At 46.0% G+C, this 16,694-nt stretch overlaps 1 protein-coding gene across 1 annotated transcript; it reads left to right on the plus strand.

Annotated features, from left to right (window-relative positions):
* Window positions 1-1,972: 1,972 nt before the first annotated feature.
* zgc:195001 (uncharacterized protein LOC567531 homolog) lies at window positions 1,973-16,419 on the plus strand. The gene is made up of 7 exons (XM_033970894.1): window positions 1,973-2,033; window positions 3,582-3,697; window positions 5,105-5,180; window positions 14,325-14,414; window positions 14,791-14,930; window positions 15,468-15,644; window positions 16,186-16,419. Exons 1-7 carry the CDS (start codon window positions 1,973-1,975, stop codon window positions 16,417-16,419), a joined length of 894 nt encoding a protein of 297 aa, XP_033826785.1.
* The last annotated feature ends 275 nt before the right edge of the window (window positions 16,420-16,694 follow it).

The following is a 16,694-nucleotide window of genomic DNA, read 5'->3' on the forward strand; positions in this document are numbered from 1 at the left end:
CCCAGAAAACCTGGAGACACGGCAGTTGATGCGTTAGCACTTAGGCTAACAGATGTAGATCTCACCACCTGTGTCAGATATGGAAATGCCACTCTACGCCACAGAGCACGACAACAGCAGCTTTCTATGAACACACTAAAACTGTGGTCGTTCATCACATCTGTGACTGTGTGAGGCCCAGGAGCCCATGTTAAAATATGTTATATATACTTTTATATTTATTATATATACTATTAAATATTATTGTTTCAGTCTTTGACTGAATGTTTCGCCTTTTCCTGACCGCTGTCTGTGAGAACAGCTCCAGACTTGTGACCTCTGCAGGGGCCTGTATCACATTTTTCCATGTCTTTGAGCAAAATGTGTGTGGGGAAGCTGGCCCGATGCAGTCAAAGTAAGAGGCAGACGTGCATAAAGTGTCTTTTACCGGACATTTTATTGTACAGTTATCAAGAAGTGCACATTAGCATGCTAGTTGTCGTTAGCTTTATCACGGCATTAACTAGTTCTGTTTTTCACATTTTTAAAACAGTAAAAATCAGGAGAAGCGCCTTGAAAACTAGCGTTCAGTGAGACAAAATGAGTGCACTAGTTAATGCTCTTTCAGTCACTTGGTATAGCTGCATGTTAAAGAAATCATTTTCCACCAATCTGGCCCTGTTCTGGCTCTGTCCCTGAAATGTGGCTGTTTCCTGATTTAGGGCCTGGGGTTTATGTTCCTTAAAGCGGTCCAGGGTTAGAAGGGTTTAGCCTCTCGTTCTCAGCCCGTAAATCCTGACTGTGCCACATGAACTATGAACTAAAAACAGTCGTAAACACAGCCGACAGGTGCCACCGAGCCACGTTACATAATACACATAAGGCCTGAAGCCTGGACGTCGGCATAGTATTAACGAATAAAAAATATTTATGCTGAAGGAAAACAAATGAAGTTGAAAAGGTAAGAGAAGCTTTACCCAGAGGCACACTGTCGTAATCACCCACTGTATTTAGGCTCCTACAGCTTTGCATACCACATAACATACTGTACAACAACTCACCCTTATGTCATATATAACCTTTACGCCATACAACTGAAGAGCAACCATAGACTGTATATATAAATGGACATAGCTAGACCTCTAGCCACCGCGTTCCAAATAGGAAGTCAGCATGGGCACGATTAAGCTCCATCGGCTCCAATTTTCTATTGCTGCTGCTGTCAGACTCGTCATTTTGGTCTTAATATCTGTGTATTAACCTGATCTATTAACCCGATTTTTCCCACAATCAAGATATACACATTCATAACAGACAAATAAGGAGCCTAGGTGCTAGTGTTAACAAAGGTTTGACTGACCCACTTTCTGTTAAACTAGCAGTGCAGGAAGGGGCATTACCTTCAAATGCCTCTCTCCGGATAGGCTTTTTGGTTGCTATGATACACACTCTCAGATTTCCAAATATGGAACTCGACTCCAAATTGGCCGCTATAACTGCTCTAGCCTTGATGAGCTTTATTTGACCGGAGCCGAACGCTGTGGGTGATGTCACGCTCCTTTAGTCCACTAGTTTACACAGTCGGTCGCACCTTAACCTTATGTCATAACCTTATACTCCACAAAACTGTACAAATCATGTCAATGTCAAAGCTTGTTTTTGTCTTGTGCACTGTCTTCTTACCTCATGTAAACATATATTTATTTTACAAATGCTTTTGCTATCTTTGCTACTCATTGCTCATAATTTTACTTTTTGTTGGCCTACATGAAAAGTGGCCATGACAGATTCTTAAGCTTTTATCAAAGCTTCTAAACTCGAATGTGTGCCTTGGGTGTTTTTGTCTAAATAAGGACGGGCCCTGAACATTTTAAACAGTTTACAGTGGTTCAAATTTATTCCTTATTTACCGTATGCATTCAGAGTATCCCATAATTATTCACCGTGATGAGTATATAAGTGCTTTTCACAATTTTCAACCCAAAAAACGAGCATGCTTCCTGATGACGGGACAATAAAACAAGGAGCGCTGAGGAAGGATGAGGAGTGGGGAGGTGGGTTTGGAGGAGTGAGGAGGAGTGAGGGTGAGGAGCAGTTGTCCCTGGGCCCCTGACACTTTGAGATGGGCATACTTCACATGAGAGACACACGCCACGGACCTGCTGCAGCTGCTGTGCCACTCAGCCTCAGAGCTCTGTCAAAACAAACCAACCAATTCAACAATGATTCCCCTTTATCCCGGACGACATTTTAGAATCCACAAGCACAACAGTGACTGAAAGGCACGCAACAGAGCCACATCACGGACACCTGCTCCCAGACCTTTTGTGGCAAGTTCAGTGCTTAAACTAAGTAAATTTGCAGCTTTCTGGTCAAAAACGTCTAAATGTACATATGTAGTGCGCTATTTCAAGTAGTTGATATCTTCACACAAGACTACCCTGATTCCAGCCAAATGTTACTGATTACAAACACATGGCTGCAGGGGCGGAGTTTACCTGTTAGAACAATTACACTGTTCCTTATGCCTCCAGAACACACCTTTCCTTCTCACTCTCCACTTTAATCCTCCAGACTCTCCCCCTCGTCCCCCCTCACTCTCCCCTTTAGTCCTCCAGACTCTCCCCCTCGTCCCCTCTCACTCTCCTCTTTAGTTCTCCAGACCCCACCCCCCTCCCCTCTTTCTCTCCTTTAGTCCGTTAGTGTGTTTCGTCCCACTTTAAAGATGCAGTATGTAACTTTTCTGTTGGAGGGTCGGCCAGCGGCTTGATGTGATGTGATGCTTTGACTGAAATATCCTACAATATGACAATGAATAAAAAATCATCGCTATGTCCCCTTGTTGTTCACTATATGAAGATTGAACTATATATTTTGGGCTCAATATTTATCATTTTCAAACTATTCTTCCCAACACTGAGAATAGATATATTCATTTAATGCCATACTAAGGAACTTTCCAGGCAAAGACCTTGAGTGCTTTGAGTGAGGATCAAACGGCAACATCTGCCCTAAAGAAAGACTTTCTTCTTCTTCTCCTCCTCCTCCTCCTCCTCCTCCTCCTCCTCCTCCTCCTCCACGTGACGAGCTCACATGTCTCCGTCGCTGTTAAGTGAAAGAATGCTCTTTAGCTCCCTTTAGAGTGCATTAGCCGCTCTGTGTATTAGGCGAGTGTGGAGCGTGTGTGTTATACGTGTGGTGGGTCTGTGGCACCAGGGGTCAACCTGCTCATAGTTTAAGCCGCCGTGACAAGTGCGGGGCCCGGGGCAGGTGCAGCGCCTGTCAGATCTGTGCCGCTAAATGACTCATTAAAATGCCTCTGATAAAAGCAGTCAGAGGATTATGTGTGATGGGGAAAGACACGCACATGTTATTGTGACAGCCGCTCCCCTGGAGACGGAGGAGCTCGGGCTAGAGCTGCTGCTCCTGTTTGAGAGAGGAGCTGATGCTGGAGAGATGTGTTTGTATGCATGTCCTTATTTTACTGTTTATATTTACTCTTAAATGAAGTTATTATACTTACTTATATTGAATTTTCGCTTAAATGTTTTACTTTGCACCATATACAGCTGAAGTAAGTTCCTTATTGTGATTCTGATAAGGCCTGGGACGCCTCAGGATTCATCTGAGGAGCAGAGGAAGTGTCTGGGGAGGGGGAGATCTGCTCTCTCCCACCCTGGAGGAGGTGTCTGGGGAGGTGTCTCGCTCAGCAGCACTGGTCTTCTGTTAGAACCCCTCGGGTTGCTGGTTTGATTCCAGTGCATCAGGGCAGTGGGTCAATGGAGCACTCATCCACCAATCCGAGCTCGGACCAGTGTAGACTGTTGTGTCCTTAGGCAAGACACTTCACCCTCCTCGCTCGTGTAGAAGAGTGTGCAGTGAGTGGTGGTGCTTGGAGCAGCTGATGGCACAGATTGACAGGCATATCTCTATCAGTCTGCCTCAGGACAGCTGTTGCTGCAGAAGCATCACAGAGCATGGAATGGATAATGGCGGATTGCAGGGCTTTAGAATCAGGTTGTTTCTCTGCGATGGTTCCATCAGGGTGATAGAAGCTCCTGTCGTCGCTCTGCTCTCTCTCTCTCCAGGCCCTCTTGTCCAAGAAGGGTGATCTGACTTTGCTGAAAAACTGGAGCCCAGTCTCTCTGCTGTGTACAGACTATAAAATACTTGCTAAAATCTTCTCCATCAGACTGAAGGAGTGCCTGGACAGCATAATCTAACCTAGACAAACATACTGCATCCCCTGGACGGACTATTATGGACAATATTTTGTGTGCGTTCAGTGAGGGAGGGGCAGACACATGTGATGGATGTGTGATTGTGTTGTGTGGCTTTGCACATTTCTTTTAATTGACGAGTGAGACATAAATGTATTGTTAAAAGTCAAATTCTCTCTCTTTCTCTGCTGCTCTCTCTTTCTCTCTCTGCTGCTGCTCTTTGACTCTCCCTTTTTCTGCTGCTCTCTCTCTTACCCTCGTTCTCTCTTAAAAACATGGCAGACACCCCAAAGAGAGTTCTTTGGAAAACCTGGCTTTCTGAAATATGTGAAATGTTTTTTTTTTATTTGTAGTGTCTATAAGAGAAGAAAAAATCTCTGAGAAGTGACTGCGTTTTGTTTTAAACATGATGTAATGCTGTAATGTTGTTTATGTTGATGTGCACATGCTGTGTCCATGTGGCTCCCCACCACCACCACCCCACTCCACCCCGCACCCTACTCCACCCCATGCTGTTTGCCGTGCGATTCCTGGATGCCACCTCTCTTTCCTCCCTCCCTCCCTCCCTCCCCTCGACGCCCCCCCTGCCCTCTCCCTTCTCCTTTGGGTGCTGTGGAGTTCATAAAAGCAGATACACTCCCCTCTCTCTCCTTGCCCCTCTCCCCCTCACTATCCCATCGTCTCTCTCCTCCCTTTCCCCTCCGCCCTTCCCCTCTCCTTCGGGTGCTGTAGACCCCCCACCCCTCCTGCCTTCCCCTTTGGGTGATGTGGACCTCCCCCCCCACCCCCTCTCTCCTCTCTTTCCCCCTCCTTCCTTCTCCTTTGGGTGCTGTAGACCCCCTTTCTCCCTCCTTTGGGTGCTGTAGAGTTGATAAAAGCACGTGCACCCGTCCGACCCACCTCAGAGACGCACCAGCTCCAAACCGACCTCTCCGGCCTCAGACGACGCCAACGGAGCCATGCCTGTGCCCAAGAAATCTGGTAGGAACGCACAGTACATTTATACAATTTTATTTATTATTTTTATATTTAGCTTCAAAGAAAAGTCACTCATCAGGACATTTTAAACAGTTTGGGTCAGATGAGATCACACTGATATTTGTGCAAACCCACAAAAAGTCCTGATCGTGTCACAGCTCTGACATCCCAACGGGAGCCGAACATTTTAAAGGAAACAATTTTATTGTACTGGTTCATTTAGTGAGTGTTGTTTTAAGAATACAAACAGAAAAAGTGAGTGAAAGTAAAAATCAGCTGCTCCTGTGAAGAGGGATTCAATAAATTATTTTTCACGTTTTGTTTGTGACAATTTTAGGGTTCAACTTTCTGTTACATGCAACATTTTTGAAGGACTAATTGCTATGGCAAAGGTTTAAATTTCTCCTTATTTTGAAAGCATATAGTTAATGTGTTGTGTGTTTGGGTAAATACAGTGGGAGAATAGACCTGGTCTAGATACTAAAATTACTAGCTCAATTTCAAGAAAAAAAACCTGATATGCGATGCCAATTAGATAAAATATTTCATTTAATTAAATCAGCTCTATTGTGCTCGTGTCTTTATAGTTACAATCTCTGACACCCGTGGATCATTATGTTATAATTTCCACGTTTTAAATCCCAATTTTCATCTAAGACGACATAATAAAAAAAAACAGTCCACTGACTTCCACGTTAGAAAAGTGCAGTGTACAATGGGAGCCGATGTCTCCGTAAACGTCATCACACTATGCATAGCTGCACATCACTCTAGCGAGCAGCCCATTTTTTTTCATTTGTACCAAAATGACTATAAGACGCTGCTGAATCCTACGAGTATCATCGAAGAAAATAAAACTGGAGAAGGATGTGGCGTGTACCGGTGGAGGTGAAAACGGGGGTAGATCGGCAAAATGGCGTCCTGAAAATAAGAGATTAAATATTACTCAAACATGAATCAGTCCAAATACAACTTCAGAGGCTCAGTGAGAAGAAACGACTAGAACATGGTTAAAGATCTAAAAAGTCCTGTTTGTGGAATAGATCTGATTTAAAGTCACTATGTTTTCAGTATCAATACTTGCTCAAATGAGTATCTAGTTTCAATACCAGTTTTAGTAGCAATTATTACTGCAGCTCTCAAACTTTTCACACCAAATAAAAAAGTTGGCTTTCCGAGTCCCAGCAGATCTAAAGCAGTTCTATAACAGGACTATATACCAGGTTTAAAAGTGGGCTAGATCATTTCTTCTGTGGTTCTAAATAGAAATGATCCAGAGGAGGACAGAAAGTGGGTCAAGTGAACTCTAAATAATGCAGAAGTCCAAGTCCCACGGTTTGAGAAATACTGGATTCTAGGCCTGAAGTTGCTGGCCTCGACTAAAGACATGTGGAAAATGGGGCGTGGCTCAAAGCTCTCAAAACCGTTCCATATCTCTGCGTATCTGACCCAGACTGCACTCACAAGACTACACCTGTAGAGGGAGTTCATGCAAAAACACCTATTTAAACTAAAAAAGTACAAGGAAACAGTGTATTATATAAAGACAGATTAAACTTGTGAATGGTGAGTTTAATCTGACTTTTTACACACAAATGCCAGAAAAAGCAAACAAATCCTTAACTCTCTCACAAGTCAGATCTCCGGACCTTCAGCTGGACTTTACAGTTTGTTTTCTGTGTCGTTTAGGGATGTAACGACACCCAAATCTCTTGATATGATTTCACGGTGTGTCTCACGGTTCGATATTTGTTGCGATATTTTGTTGAGGGAACAAAAATGACACCCCTCCTCCCATTTCTCCTCTCCTCTCCTCCCCTGTCCTCTGTTCCCTTGTACCTTCCTGTCCTCCCCCTCTCCCCTCCCCTCTTCCACACCTGTCACCTCCTCCTCCCCTCTCTTCCCTTCTACTTTCCTCTCTTCCCCTGTTCTCCTCCCCTCCTACGTTCCTCGCCTCCACTTTTCCTTCCCTCTCCTCCTGTCCTCTCATTCGCTCCCCCTTATCCCTTCTTCGTGCCCCCTGACACCTCTCCCCTCTCCTCTTTTCACCTCTCTCCTGTTCGACTCTTCTCTCTCTCCTCTCATTTACTCCCCCTTCTCTTCTCCTCTCCTCAACCCTCCCCTCTTATCCACCTCTCATTCACTCACGCTCTCCTCCTCTTGTCCTCTCACCACTCCCCTCTTCTTCCCGCCTCTCTCTCCTCTCATTCACCCCCCCTCCTCACCTCTTCACACCCTCTGACACCCCTTCCCTCTCTACCCATCTACTCCTCTCCCCTCTCCTCCTCTCTACCCGTCTCCTCCTCCCTTTTACATTCCTCCCCTCTCTCCCCTCACACCACTGGAGCCTCATTCATCATGTCTACAGCAAGGCCCTTATCTCTGGGGCAGATTTGGTTTCATCGCACTTGTGTCTGTCTCGTCCGCTCCTGTCTTCCCCTCTCCTCTTTTCATTTATCCTCCTTTTTCTCTCTTCCTCCTCCCCCTCTCCTCCTCCTCCTCCTCCTACTCCTGTCTTCGTCTTGTCAGCACACCTCCTCTGCCTCTCACACTCACTAAGAATAAATTTGAGTGATGTGAGAGTCTTAAACAGCCTCTTCACGGCAGATGCGTTCCTTCGCTCACTCCACACTGGTAAAGGTCACATGACGCATTCACACAGAGGCAAGGTGGGTGAAATGTCTTGCCCAAGCACACAATGGCAGCGCAGTGGCAACAGCTGGGATTGAACCATAAAACTGTGTGTGTGTGAATGTTTTCCAACCCTGAACCTGTGCCTCCTCTCCTTCCTCCCCCCTCTCTAGTCTCCTTGGTCCAGTCTTGTACTTGTTTTTTTTTCCCTCTGTCCCTGATGAGTTTGACCCGAGCAGACATCCTCCTCTGCCCTTGTCTCCCGCTCTCTCCTCCTCTCCCCCTCTCCTCCCTCTCAGCGCAGACGTCCTCCCTCTCTCTCTCCCTCCCTCTCCTCCCTCTTTCCTCCGCCCTCTCCGGGAAGACTTCCTCCCTCTCGCCTTCTCTTCTCTCCCCCTCTCCTCCCTCTCTCCTCCTCCGTCTCCCCTCCCTCCTCCTCCTCCTCCCCCTCCTCCCTCTCTCTTTTGCTTCTTAGTGATGGGTGGTCATTTATCACCCACTCCACACATTCACTCGTTACATAACAATCATCTCGGATTGAAAGAGTCTCAGGTTCATTCGTCTGTTGCCCTGGGGCAGACTAAGGGAGTCACATATGTGAGGCAACACGAGTGCCTTGCCCAAGGACACAAGAGCAGTACACGCAAGACGGTACCTGGAATGAAACCCACAACCTTGAGTTACTGGAAAAGGTTTCGTTACAGCTTTTGCATCTTTGGGTTCTGTCCAACTAATGAATAAATAAAATAAATGCGTGTGCACTTTTCAGTCTAGTTTGTGGGGCCTCCAGTGGCCTTTCAAGTACTATGTGACTTCACATAGGACACCTGGCTGCATGAGCAGAGTTTGTGGATACCTGTTACTCCCCCTCTCCTCCCCCTCACTCTCCCCTTTAGACCTCCAGACCCCTCCCTTCCTCCCCCTCACTCTCCTCTTTAGTCTTCAGGACCCGCCCCTCCTCTCCATCAGTTTAGTAAACTGTGCGACCCTTCAGTGGCATGTGTCAGGTGTGTCAGGATGATACCAGGACCAGGACCAAGACCAGGGCCTGGATCAGGACCAAGACCAGGGCACAGAGGTCTTTTTCACTTCAGTGTAATAGGTCCAACCCTGAGGAGGAGGATCTGAATATCTCGATGATAAAGTCTGTCCAAACCTGAGCCAAGACTCCATCATCAAGCAACCACGCTAACTCAGCAAGCTAAAGGCTAATGAAACTGACCCTCACATGCGTGCTGTCAGTCATCACACAACCACGCTAACTCAACAAGCTAATGAAACTGACCCTCACATTAATGCCGTCTGTCACCAAACAACCACGCTAACTCAGCTAGCTAAACACTAATAAAACTGACCCTCACATTAATGCCGTCTGTCACCAAACAACCACGCTAACTCAGCTAGCTAAACACTAATAAAACTGACCCTCACATTAATGCCGTCTGTCACCAAGCTAATTGCGACTCACTGCATCGCTAAGACAGAGCCATCGCCCGATGTAACACCTTTTTAATTTAACCCGTGTAACTCTTTTGAACGTTTTTCGTGGCTATAGTCACAAGTTTTGCTCAGGTTAAATATGTTCACATCCCATCGACACTTTCACGGAGTTTATTCTTAGAAACAGAAACAAAAACAAACATATTTGACCAGAATCCTCAAAATTCTGTTTTACTTAAGTCAAACTTTACTTAGCTCTGCTCTGTTTTTTAATCTTTAAATGTAAGTTTAAATACAGACTTTGAGAGAAGATTTATCAGTAAAACAGTTTATAAGCTAAGAGTAAATTTGATCAAAAGTTACTATAGCAACTTCAACGCTTCGCCAAATCGAATAAGGCTCCATCGACAGACGCATTGACAGTCGTAGGGTGAACAGATTTTCAGATTTCAAAATTGGAACACAGCCAGGTTGGGATGTATAAATATTGTGAAAAAGAAAGAAACTTACAGTATTTATTTATTTATTTATTTTTACCTTATGCTCATTTTCAAGTACGTTTTTCTGTATTTTAGCTAAACAAATGACAATATATCCCGTTCTTTATTGTTGGCAGAGATAAGATTGGTAAAAAGTAGGGACAACTGGGACATTTCTTGTATAAAACTGGGACAAATCACTGGTTTTGTGTACCGTAAATCTACTGGGACAGGAGACACAGGGCTCAAAACGGGGACTGTCTCGGGGTAAACAGGGACATCTGGTCACATTAGGCAGTCACCAAGCTACATTGCTAAGTGGCACAGCTCCAGTTTAGGCCCAGTTTGAGATCATTTGTCTTTGGCTTTCCTGTGGTGGGTCGCGCTGACATTTGAACATCCTGAGCCCAAACGTCAAATTGAGATGGAGAGGCTCTGGTTTCTGACTAATATCTCTATAATTACTGGGCCTATCCACATGAAACTAAAACTGGCCCAAAGTTTAGTATCTTCTCTGTCAGTTTAAACACTTTTTACAGCCTTATAGTGGTGACATCATTCCTTCACAGAGCTATAATTGGCTAAAAGGCTATCAGGAAGAGGAAGAAATTGATTATTATTATAATTTTAATCTCTCTGCCATGTTCTAACCTTTTTTCCTCATCAAAAACACGCCTGAAAAGGTTTTAGATGTCATCCATGCAAGTTTGAGTAATCTAGCAATCCTTCCCGGGCCCTATTCGAACCCTCCTTGCGGTTAGCGGTACGATCCTGTACAAGGCTCCGCCCACAAGCTGACATCACCCATGCTCTCACACGACAATTCTCCATAAATATACAAAAACATGATACAAAACTGTACACAGCAACTTGACAAACCTGATGTGATGTGCAGTAGTTTCATTTGTGGGATGCACGCGGATTGTGTTGTGATGGTGCTCTGAAGGGGAGTGACTTAGCACAGAGAGCAAATGGAGGGGAGATTCAGAGTGACAAAAACAAAAATGAAACTTATAAAACATGTAAATATGTATTGGAGAACAAGGCGATGGTGAACTTGATGAAAAAAAAATGAACTAAATCTAACTAAATGTTATGTGTTTATAGTCGTTTATACCCCGTAAAATAAAAATACCCCCGCTTTAATAAGAACGTGTAAAACAAAATCATCCTAATTATTCACCAGGATGAGTTTATAAGCACTTTTCACAACTCCCTGAGACTAGAGCAGAGTTTGGCTGTTACAGTAAAGCTAATAAGTATTTATTATATAGTATTTTTCTGAACACGTCGACTTTGACTTGAGTAAAAACACGACCCCTCTCATGTTTCAGTCCTTTTGTCTCTCAGCTTGTTCGTCACTGTCTGATATTTTTAGAGCTTCATTAGCATTTCACAGTTTAGTCGCAGCATTAGCTTTAGCCGCAGCGTTAGTGTTAGCTCTAGCTTTAGCTGAAGTTTTAGCATTAGCGCTGTGGGGTTTCAGGCTCTAGTTTCAGTCCAGGGCAGATTTAGTCACAGACCAAAGACCGGACTCTCATCAATCAGGCTCTTTTTCCTCTGTCAGCCCCTCTACCCTTTCCCCATCTTCTCTCCTTCTCCCCCTCTCCATCTTTCTCTCTCTCCTCCTCCTCTTTCCCTCTTTCCCTTACTCCCTCTGTTCTGAAGCCCCTCTCTCCCTCTGTCACTCTCCTCTTCCCTTCCTCTCCACCTCCCCCTCCTCCCTCTGTCCTCTCACCCTTCATTCTTCCTTTCATCTTTCCCTCTTTTCTCCCCCTCTCTCCTGTCATCCCTCCTTTAGCTCCACTCCATCATCGGATCACATCTAAACCTTTAACACTCTGGACTATTCCTGCGTCACGTTTAACCATGTTCTAGTAGTTTCTTCTCATTGAACCTCTGAAGTTGTATTTGGAGTGATTCATGTTTGAGTAATATTTAATCGCTTATTTTCAAAACGCCATTTTGCCGTTCGATGTCCGTTTTCACCTCCACCGGTACACGCTCGCTCTGTGATACTCGTAGGATTGGGCAGCATTGTGTAGTCATTTCGTTACAAATGAGAAAAAATGTTCTGCTCGCTGGTGTGATGTTGTGATGTTTACGACGACATCAGCTCCCATTGGGCACCGCAGTTTTCTAATAAAGAAATCAGTGGACTTGTTTTTTTCATTAAGTCATTTTAAATGAATATTGTGATTTAAAATGTGCAAATTTTAACAGAATGATCCATGAGCAGTTGTTCTGTGAGGTTGGAGGTTCAGAACCAGCTCTAGGGCAGGACACTAAAGTGATGCAGCAAACCTCAGAACTTCAGCAAATTATGTTTTATGTGAATAGTGAGAGACAGAGAGATAGAGAGAGGAGGAGGAGGTGATGGAGGAGAGGAGGAATGAGGAGGAGGAGCAGGGGGTGATGGAGGAGAGGAGGAGTGAGGAGGAGGAGAAGGAGAGAGAGGAGAAGAGAAGGAAAGAAGAGGAGAAAGAGGACAGGATGAGAGACAGACATGGAGTGAGAGGAGGAGGAGAAGGAGGAGAAGAGGATAGAAAGAGGACAGGAGGAGGAGGAGGAGGAGGAGGATAGAAAGAGGACAGGAGGAGGAGGAGGAGGAGGAGAAGAGGAGGAGAGGAGGAGAGGACGAGGAGAAAGCAGCACACATGTTTTCGGTCCGCTCTGGTCCGGTCTCTGCACATGACGGACGCTCCAGAGACGCGTGATGTAACCGTAGTATAATTAACCGCTCCTGTCTTTAGCGCTATCCGCGCGCTCACGGAACGCGGTGACGGAACGCGGCGGATTCCTGGAGCGGAAACATGAGCTGCCGCGGCGGGGAGGCGGCAGGGTCGCTCGCATGCCGCTGCTGAGCTGACGGACGGTGATGAGAGCGGACAAGATTTATGGAGCAGCGCACCTGAGGCGCGGAAACGTGAGATCTGATTGGCTCCGAGAGACACGCGGCTTTGTCACTGTCAAAGATAACACATATTTAACTGACTCTACAGTGCGCATGAGAGGTTTATATGATTCTCTGTTTTTGATTTAATTCGGTGGGATGACACTTGTGAAGTGTGATGTCATGATTTCCAAACGGGAAGTAAAATTTTAAACCAAAAAAACGTGCCAAAAAGTGTGACATTTTTAGTAAGATCTCAGATATAATGATCTTGTGGTTTAGTGAGGAACAGACTCTATACTCGATACCGATTCCGATACCATGACGATAAAAACAATACAATGTGATTTTCAAAATCAAATAGTAGTACTTTCTTTTATATTACCATGTGGCCTTATATCTGTGTAATCCCTCAGTGTCCAGTAGGTTCCATAGTGATCCATGGTGTATACTAGTCTATGTGTCTTATACTTGTCCTGATACAGCTCAACATCATTCTAAAGATATTCAGGAAAGGCTCATTTCTGTCCTGTGCATGGGACTTTTTTATTTATCGATGCCTGCGAACAATGACTATCTAGTTTCAAATATAGTTTTAGTATCTATGAGTGTCAGATTTTCGGTATTTTTGACAACCTTACAGGAGACAGGTGCTGAGTGACAGGTGCAGGGACAGGGGGGACAGGGGGACAGGGGGACAGGGGGACAGGCGTACCGCGTGCACAGACCTGGTCGTCTCACATTACTCCTGCTGCTCACACGAAGATGAAGCCTATAGCTGACATGCACACAGGCCACTTTTGGGAAGAGTCCCGGCTGCGCCACATCAGGTCATGGGTTCAATTCCCGGTCAGTCAGATCCTGAGAGCTGCGGGCCTTTAGTCAGTCTCGGTCATTGGAGTTGTAGTTGAACAGAATGTGTGTAAAACCAATAGATTTAGTATTTTTTGGCATTAAGTCACATTAAACTCATCATTCACAAATGTAATCTGTTTTTATATAAATATATTGTTTACCTGGAGTTTTTGCATGAGCTCGCCCTGCAGGTGTAGTCTTGTGAGTGCAGATTGGGTCAGACACACAGAGATACATAAGAGTCTCGAGAGCTTTTGCCACGCCCCCTTTTTAGTCGACCAAGCGATGAGCAGCACGTCTTTAGTTCACGGCAGTAGCTCAGTTGTTACAGTGTCCACAAATCTGAATGTTGGTGAATCCCAGCTCTCAACATAAACCAGCTCCCACAGATGAATGCTGTTGTTGTGTCCTTGGGCAAGGCACTTAAACCATCTCGCCGCAAGTGTCTGTGTACAGAATGTGTGTGTGAATGGTGAGTGGTTCCCTGATGTAAAGCGCTCTGAAGGTGGAAAAGTGCTGTGTAAAAATGTGACTGTTGACCATTTGACCATTTACTGACCTACAGGTTTTGATCACTGCTGCTGTGCCTCTGAGCCTGACCTCTGCCTCTGAGGTTGTAGGTTCAGTTTGCTCCAGTGCAGAGGAGAATCAACTGCAGTACTGTTCTTGTGTCCTTTAGCAAGACATCACTCGCCACAGTATGATGATAAGTGGTGGAGTGTGATTGGTCAGTAACTGTGAATGTAGATCAAAAGCCAAACTCTGGTCAGTCTGCCCCGGGGCGGCTGTGGCCACAGGGTCAGTGTGAGCGTTCACACAGAGCCACACTCTGATCTGTGTGTATTTCAGGGAGGAAGAACAGCAGCGCGCCGGAGTTCCAGCCGCCACCATACGACGCCTCTCTGCCAGAGCCCACCTCCAGAGATGATTTTATCAAACGTATGTGACCATGCCCCCTAACCCCGCCCACAACCACACTTATACTCTCCCATACACTACAGCCTGCTTCCAGAGAAAACTTCATCAATCGTATGTGACCCCACCCCTAACTCCGCCCACAACCACAGTTGTTTCTAATACAGTACTGCACTTTTCTGGACTGAGATGAACTTTTACTGGCATCTGCTGTAGCTACATTTATCTATAACCTCCTCTGCCTTACCCCCTCACCCTCTCATCTTCTCACCCCATCACATTCATCCTCGTCCCCTCCCCATCTCATCTTCACCCCTTGAACCTCTCTCCCTTACCATCTCACTCTCTTCTCCTCCCTCTCTCCCCTCTCACTCTCCCTCTCACCTTCTCACCTTTTCAGACTGGCTCCCTGTGAGTCTGGACGATCGCACAGCTCAGAAGTTGCTTTGGATCTCGGAGGGCGGAGCTAAAGTGGCGAGGACGTCAGAGGCCGTGTGTCCTTACCCGACCCGCCCTGAACGCTATGACCACTCCCCTCAGGCAAGTTGTCGGCAGGTTACAGACAGCCACCATGTTGGCTGCCACTGTGTATCAATAGGAAGTGAGCAAAGAAGTGAGCATGGATGCCCTTCATTGGCTTCAATTCACTTTCTATTGAAAAAACGTGACCCCTCTCTCTTTAACTGTCACACTCGTCGTTTTGGTCTTAAAATTAACCCACTCTACATGATCCTGGGGTTTTTATTTCTCTATTTTGTCCTAAAATCAAGTTATGAACATTAATAATAGATCAACAGCTGCCTTCTTTCCCGGAGGTCATTCCTGCTAGCATTCACGGGTTTGATTGACAGTGCTGCTAAGTCCCCTGCTAAACCAGTGGTGCGGGCGGGATGGAGTGTTACCTTCAACAGCCTCGCTTCGGATTGGCTCTTCCCTTACTATGATACTCACGGTCGGAATTACAAATATGGAACCGCTATAACTGCTAGCCTCGTTGAGCTGTGGGTCACATCACACTCCCTCCGTCCACTTCTTTATACAGTCTATGGTGTGACCTCCGTCTCGTCTGTGCTACAGGTGCTGTGTAAGGAGGGAGTCTTTGGATTCCGGGCGTACTGGGAGGTGGACTTCGACGGCTGGGTGGTGTTGGGGGTGGTGGGGGAGAGCGCTCCACGAAAAGTCCAGGATGGGCCCTGCGGTCTGGGGGAGAACAACAGCTCGTGGGGCGTGGGCTGGGCCGGATCCTGTTACCAGGTACATGGACTGAACCAGGACTGAACCAGGACTAGACCAGGACTGTACCAGGACTGAACCAGGACTGGACCAGGACTGGACCAGGACTGGACCAGGACTGGACCAGGACTGAACCAGGACTGGACCAACATGGAACCAGCACTGAACCAGGAACCAGGAATGAACCAGGACTGAATTGGGACTGAATCCAAACAGAATACAGCCCCATTCACACACAGGAAATTGCCGGGTACAAAATTCCAGCACTCATCAGTGACCTGCATTCACACACGCACTAGTCCAAGATCTGCTTGTTCACACTTACAGTTCAGTCATCCTTGGAGGTCTGATTTTCAGAGTTACGACGCCACAGGCGTAACCAGGCAACCAAGTGGTGGTACTGGCAATTTTCTTCCCTGTATTATTTTACCTGGTAAACTGCCAGATCTAAAATGCAGGGCATCAGTTCTGGCTTCGTTCACACATGATACTGTTCAGGCTGCATGTGTGAATGGAGCTCAAGTGATTTGACCAAAGTCTGATTTGACTTGTTCGGCTCCAGGTTTGGCACAACGCCGAGAACACAGATGTTACTCTGCCTCTCTCTGGGACCATGGGCATCTACGTGGACCAGCCCGCCGGCATCATCAAGTTCCTGTTGGTCGAGGGTTCGGAGGAGGGAGCTAGAGAGGTGCGAGTCATCAGCAAATTCAAGGCAGAGTCCCAAGAGAAGCTGCTGCCGGGGTTTTGGGTGGGGACAAACTCGTGGTGCATGATAAAGAAAAGGGATGCATGAGGAGGTGAGGGGGAAGTAGAGGGGGAGGAGAGGCAGAGGAGAGGGAGGAGGGGGAGGTAAATTGTCCATTGCAAAACAGATATGGAGGTAGGTAGATAGGTTAATGAATAGGTTGCTAGAATTTGATGGCATCATAATGTCTGTTGGGTAGCAAGGGTCTGTATAGCTCTATGAGAGATTCACTTCTTTAAAAGAAATCTCCAAACTCCTGCTCCACAAATGTTAAACCTTCTCAGTATTAGTAGTTTGAGACCCTCCTTATAGTTACCAGTGCG

Source organism: Periophthalmus magnuspinnatus, chromosome 8, assembly GCF_009829125.3.
Source record: "Periophthalmus magnuspinnatus isolate fPerMag1 chromosome 8, fPerMag1.2.pri, whole genome shotgun sequence".
Lineage (NCBI taxonomy): Eukaryota > Metazoa > Chordata > Actinopteri > Gobiiformes > Gobiidae > Periophthalmus > Periophthalmus magnuspinnatus.

Bases quoted from the DNA above. Each gene is read 5' to 3' on its own strand.
- zgc:195001 (XM_033970894.1), top strand. From the start codon at position 1,973: ATGCTTCCTGATGACGGGACAATAAAACAAGGAGCGCTGAGGAAGGAT. The intron at 3,698-5,104 runs GTCTTCTGTTAG...GACCCACCTCAG, and splicing joins TGTCTCGCTCAGCAGCACTG to AGACGCACCAGCTCCAAACC. The intron at 15,645-16,185 runs GTACATGGACTG...GTTCGGCTCCAG, and splicing joins GGGCCGGATCCTGTTACCAG to GTTTGGCACAACGCCGAGAA.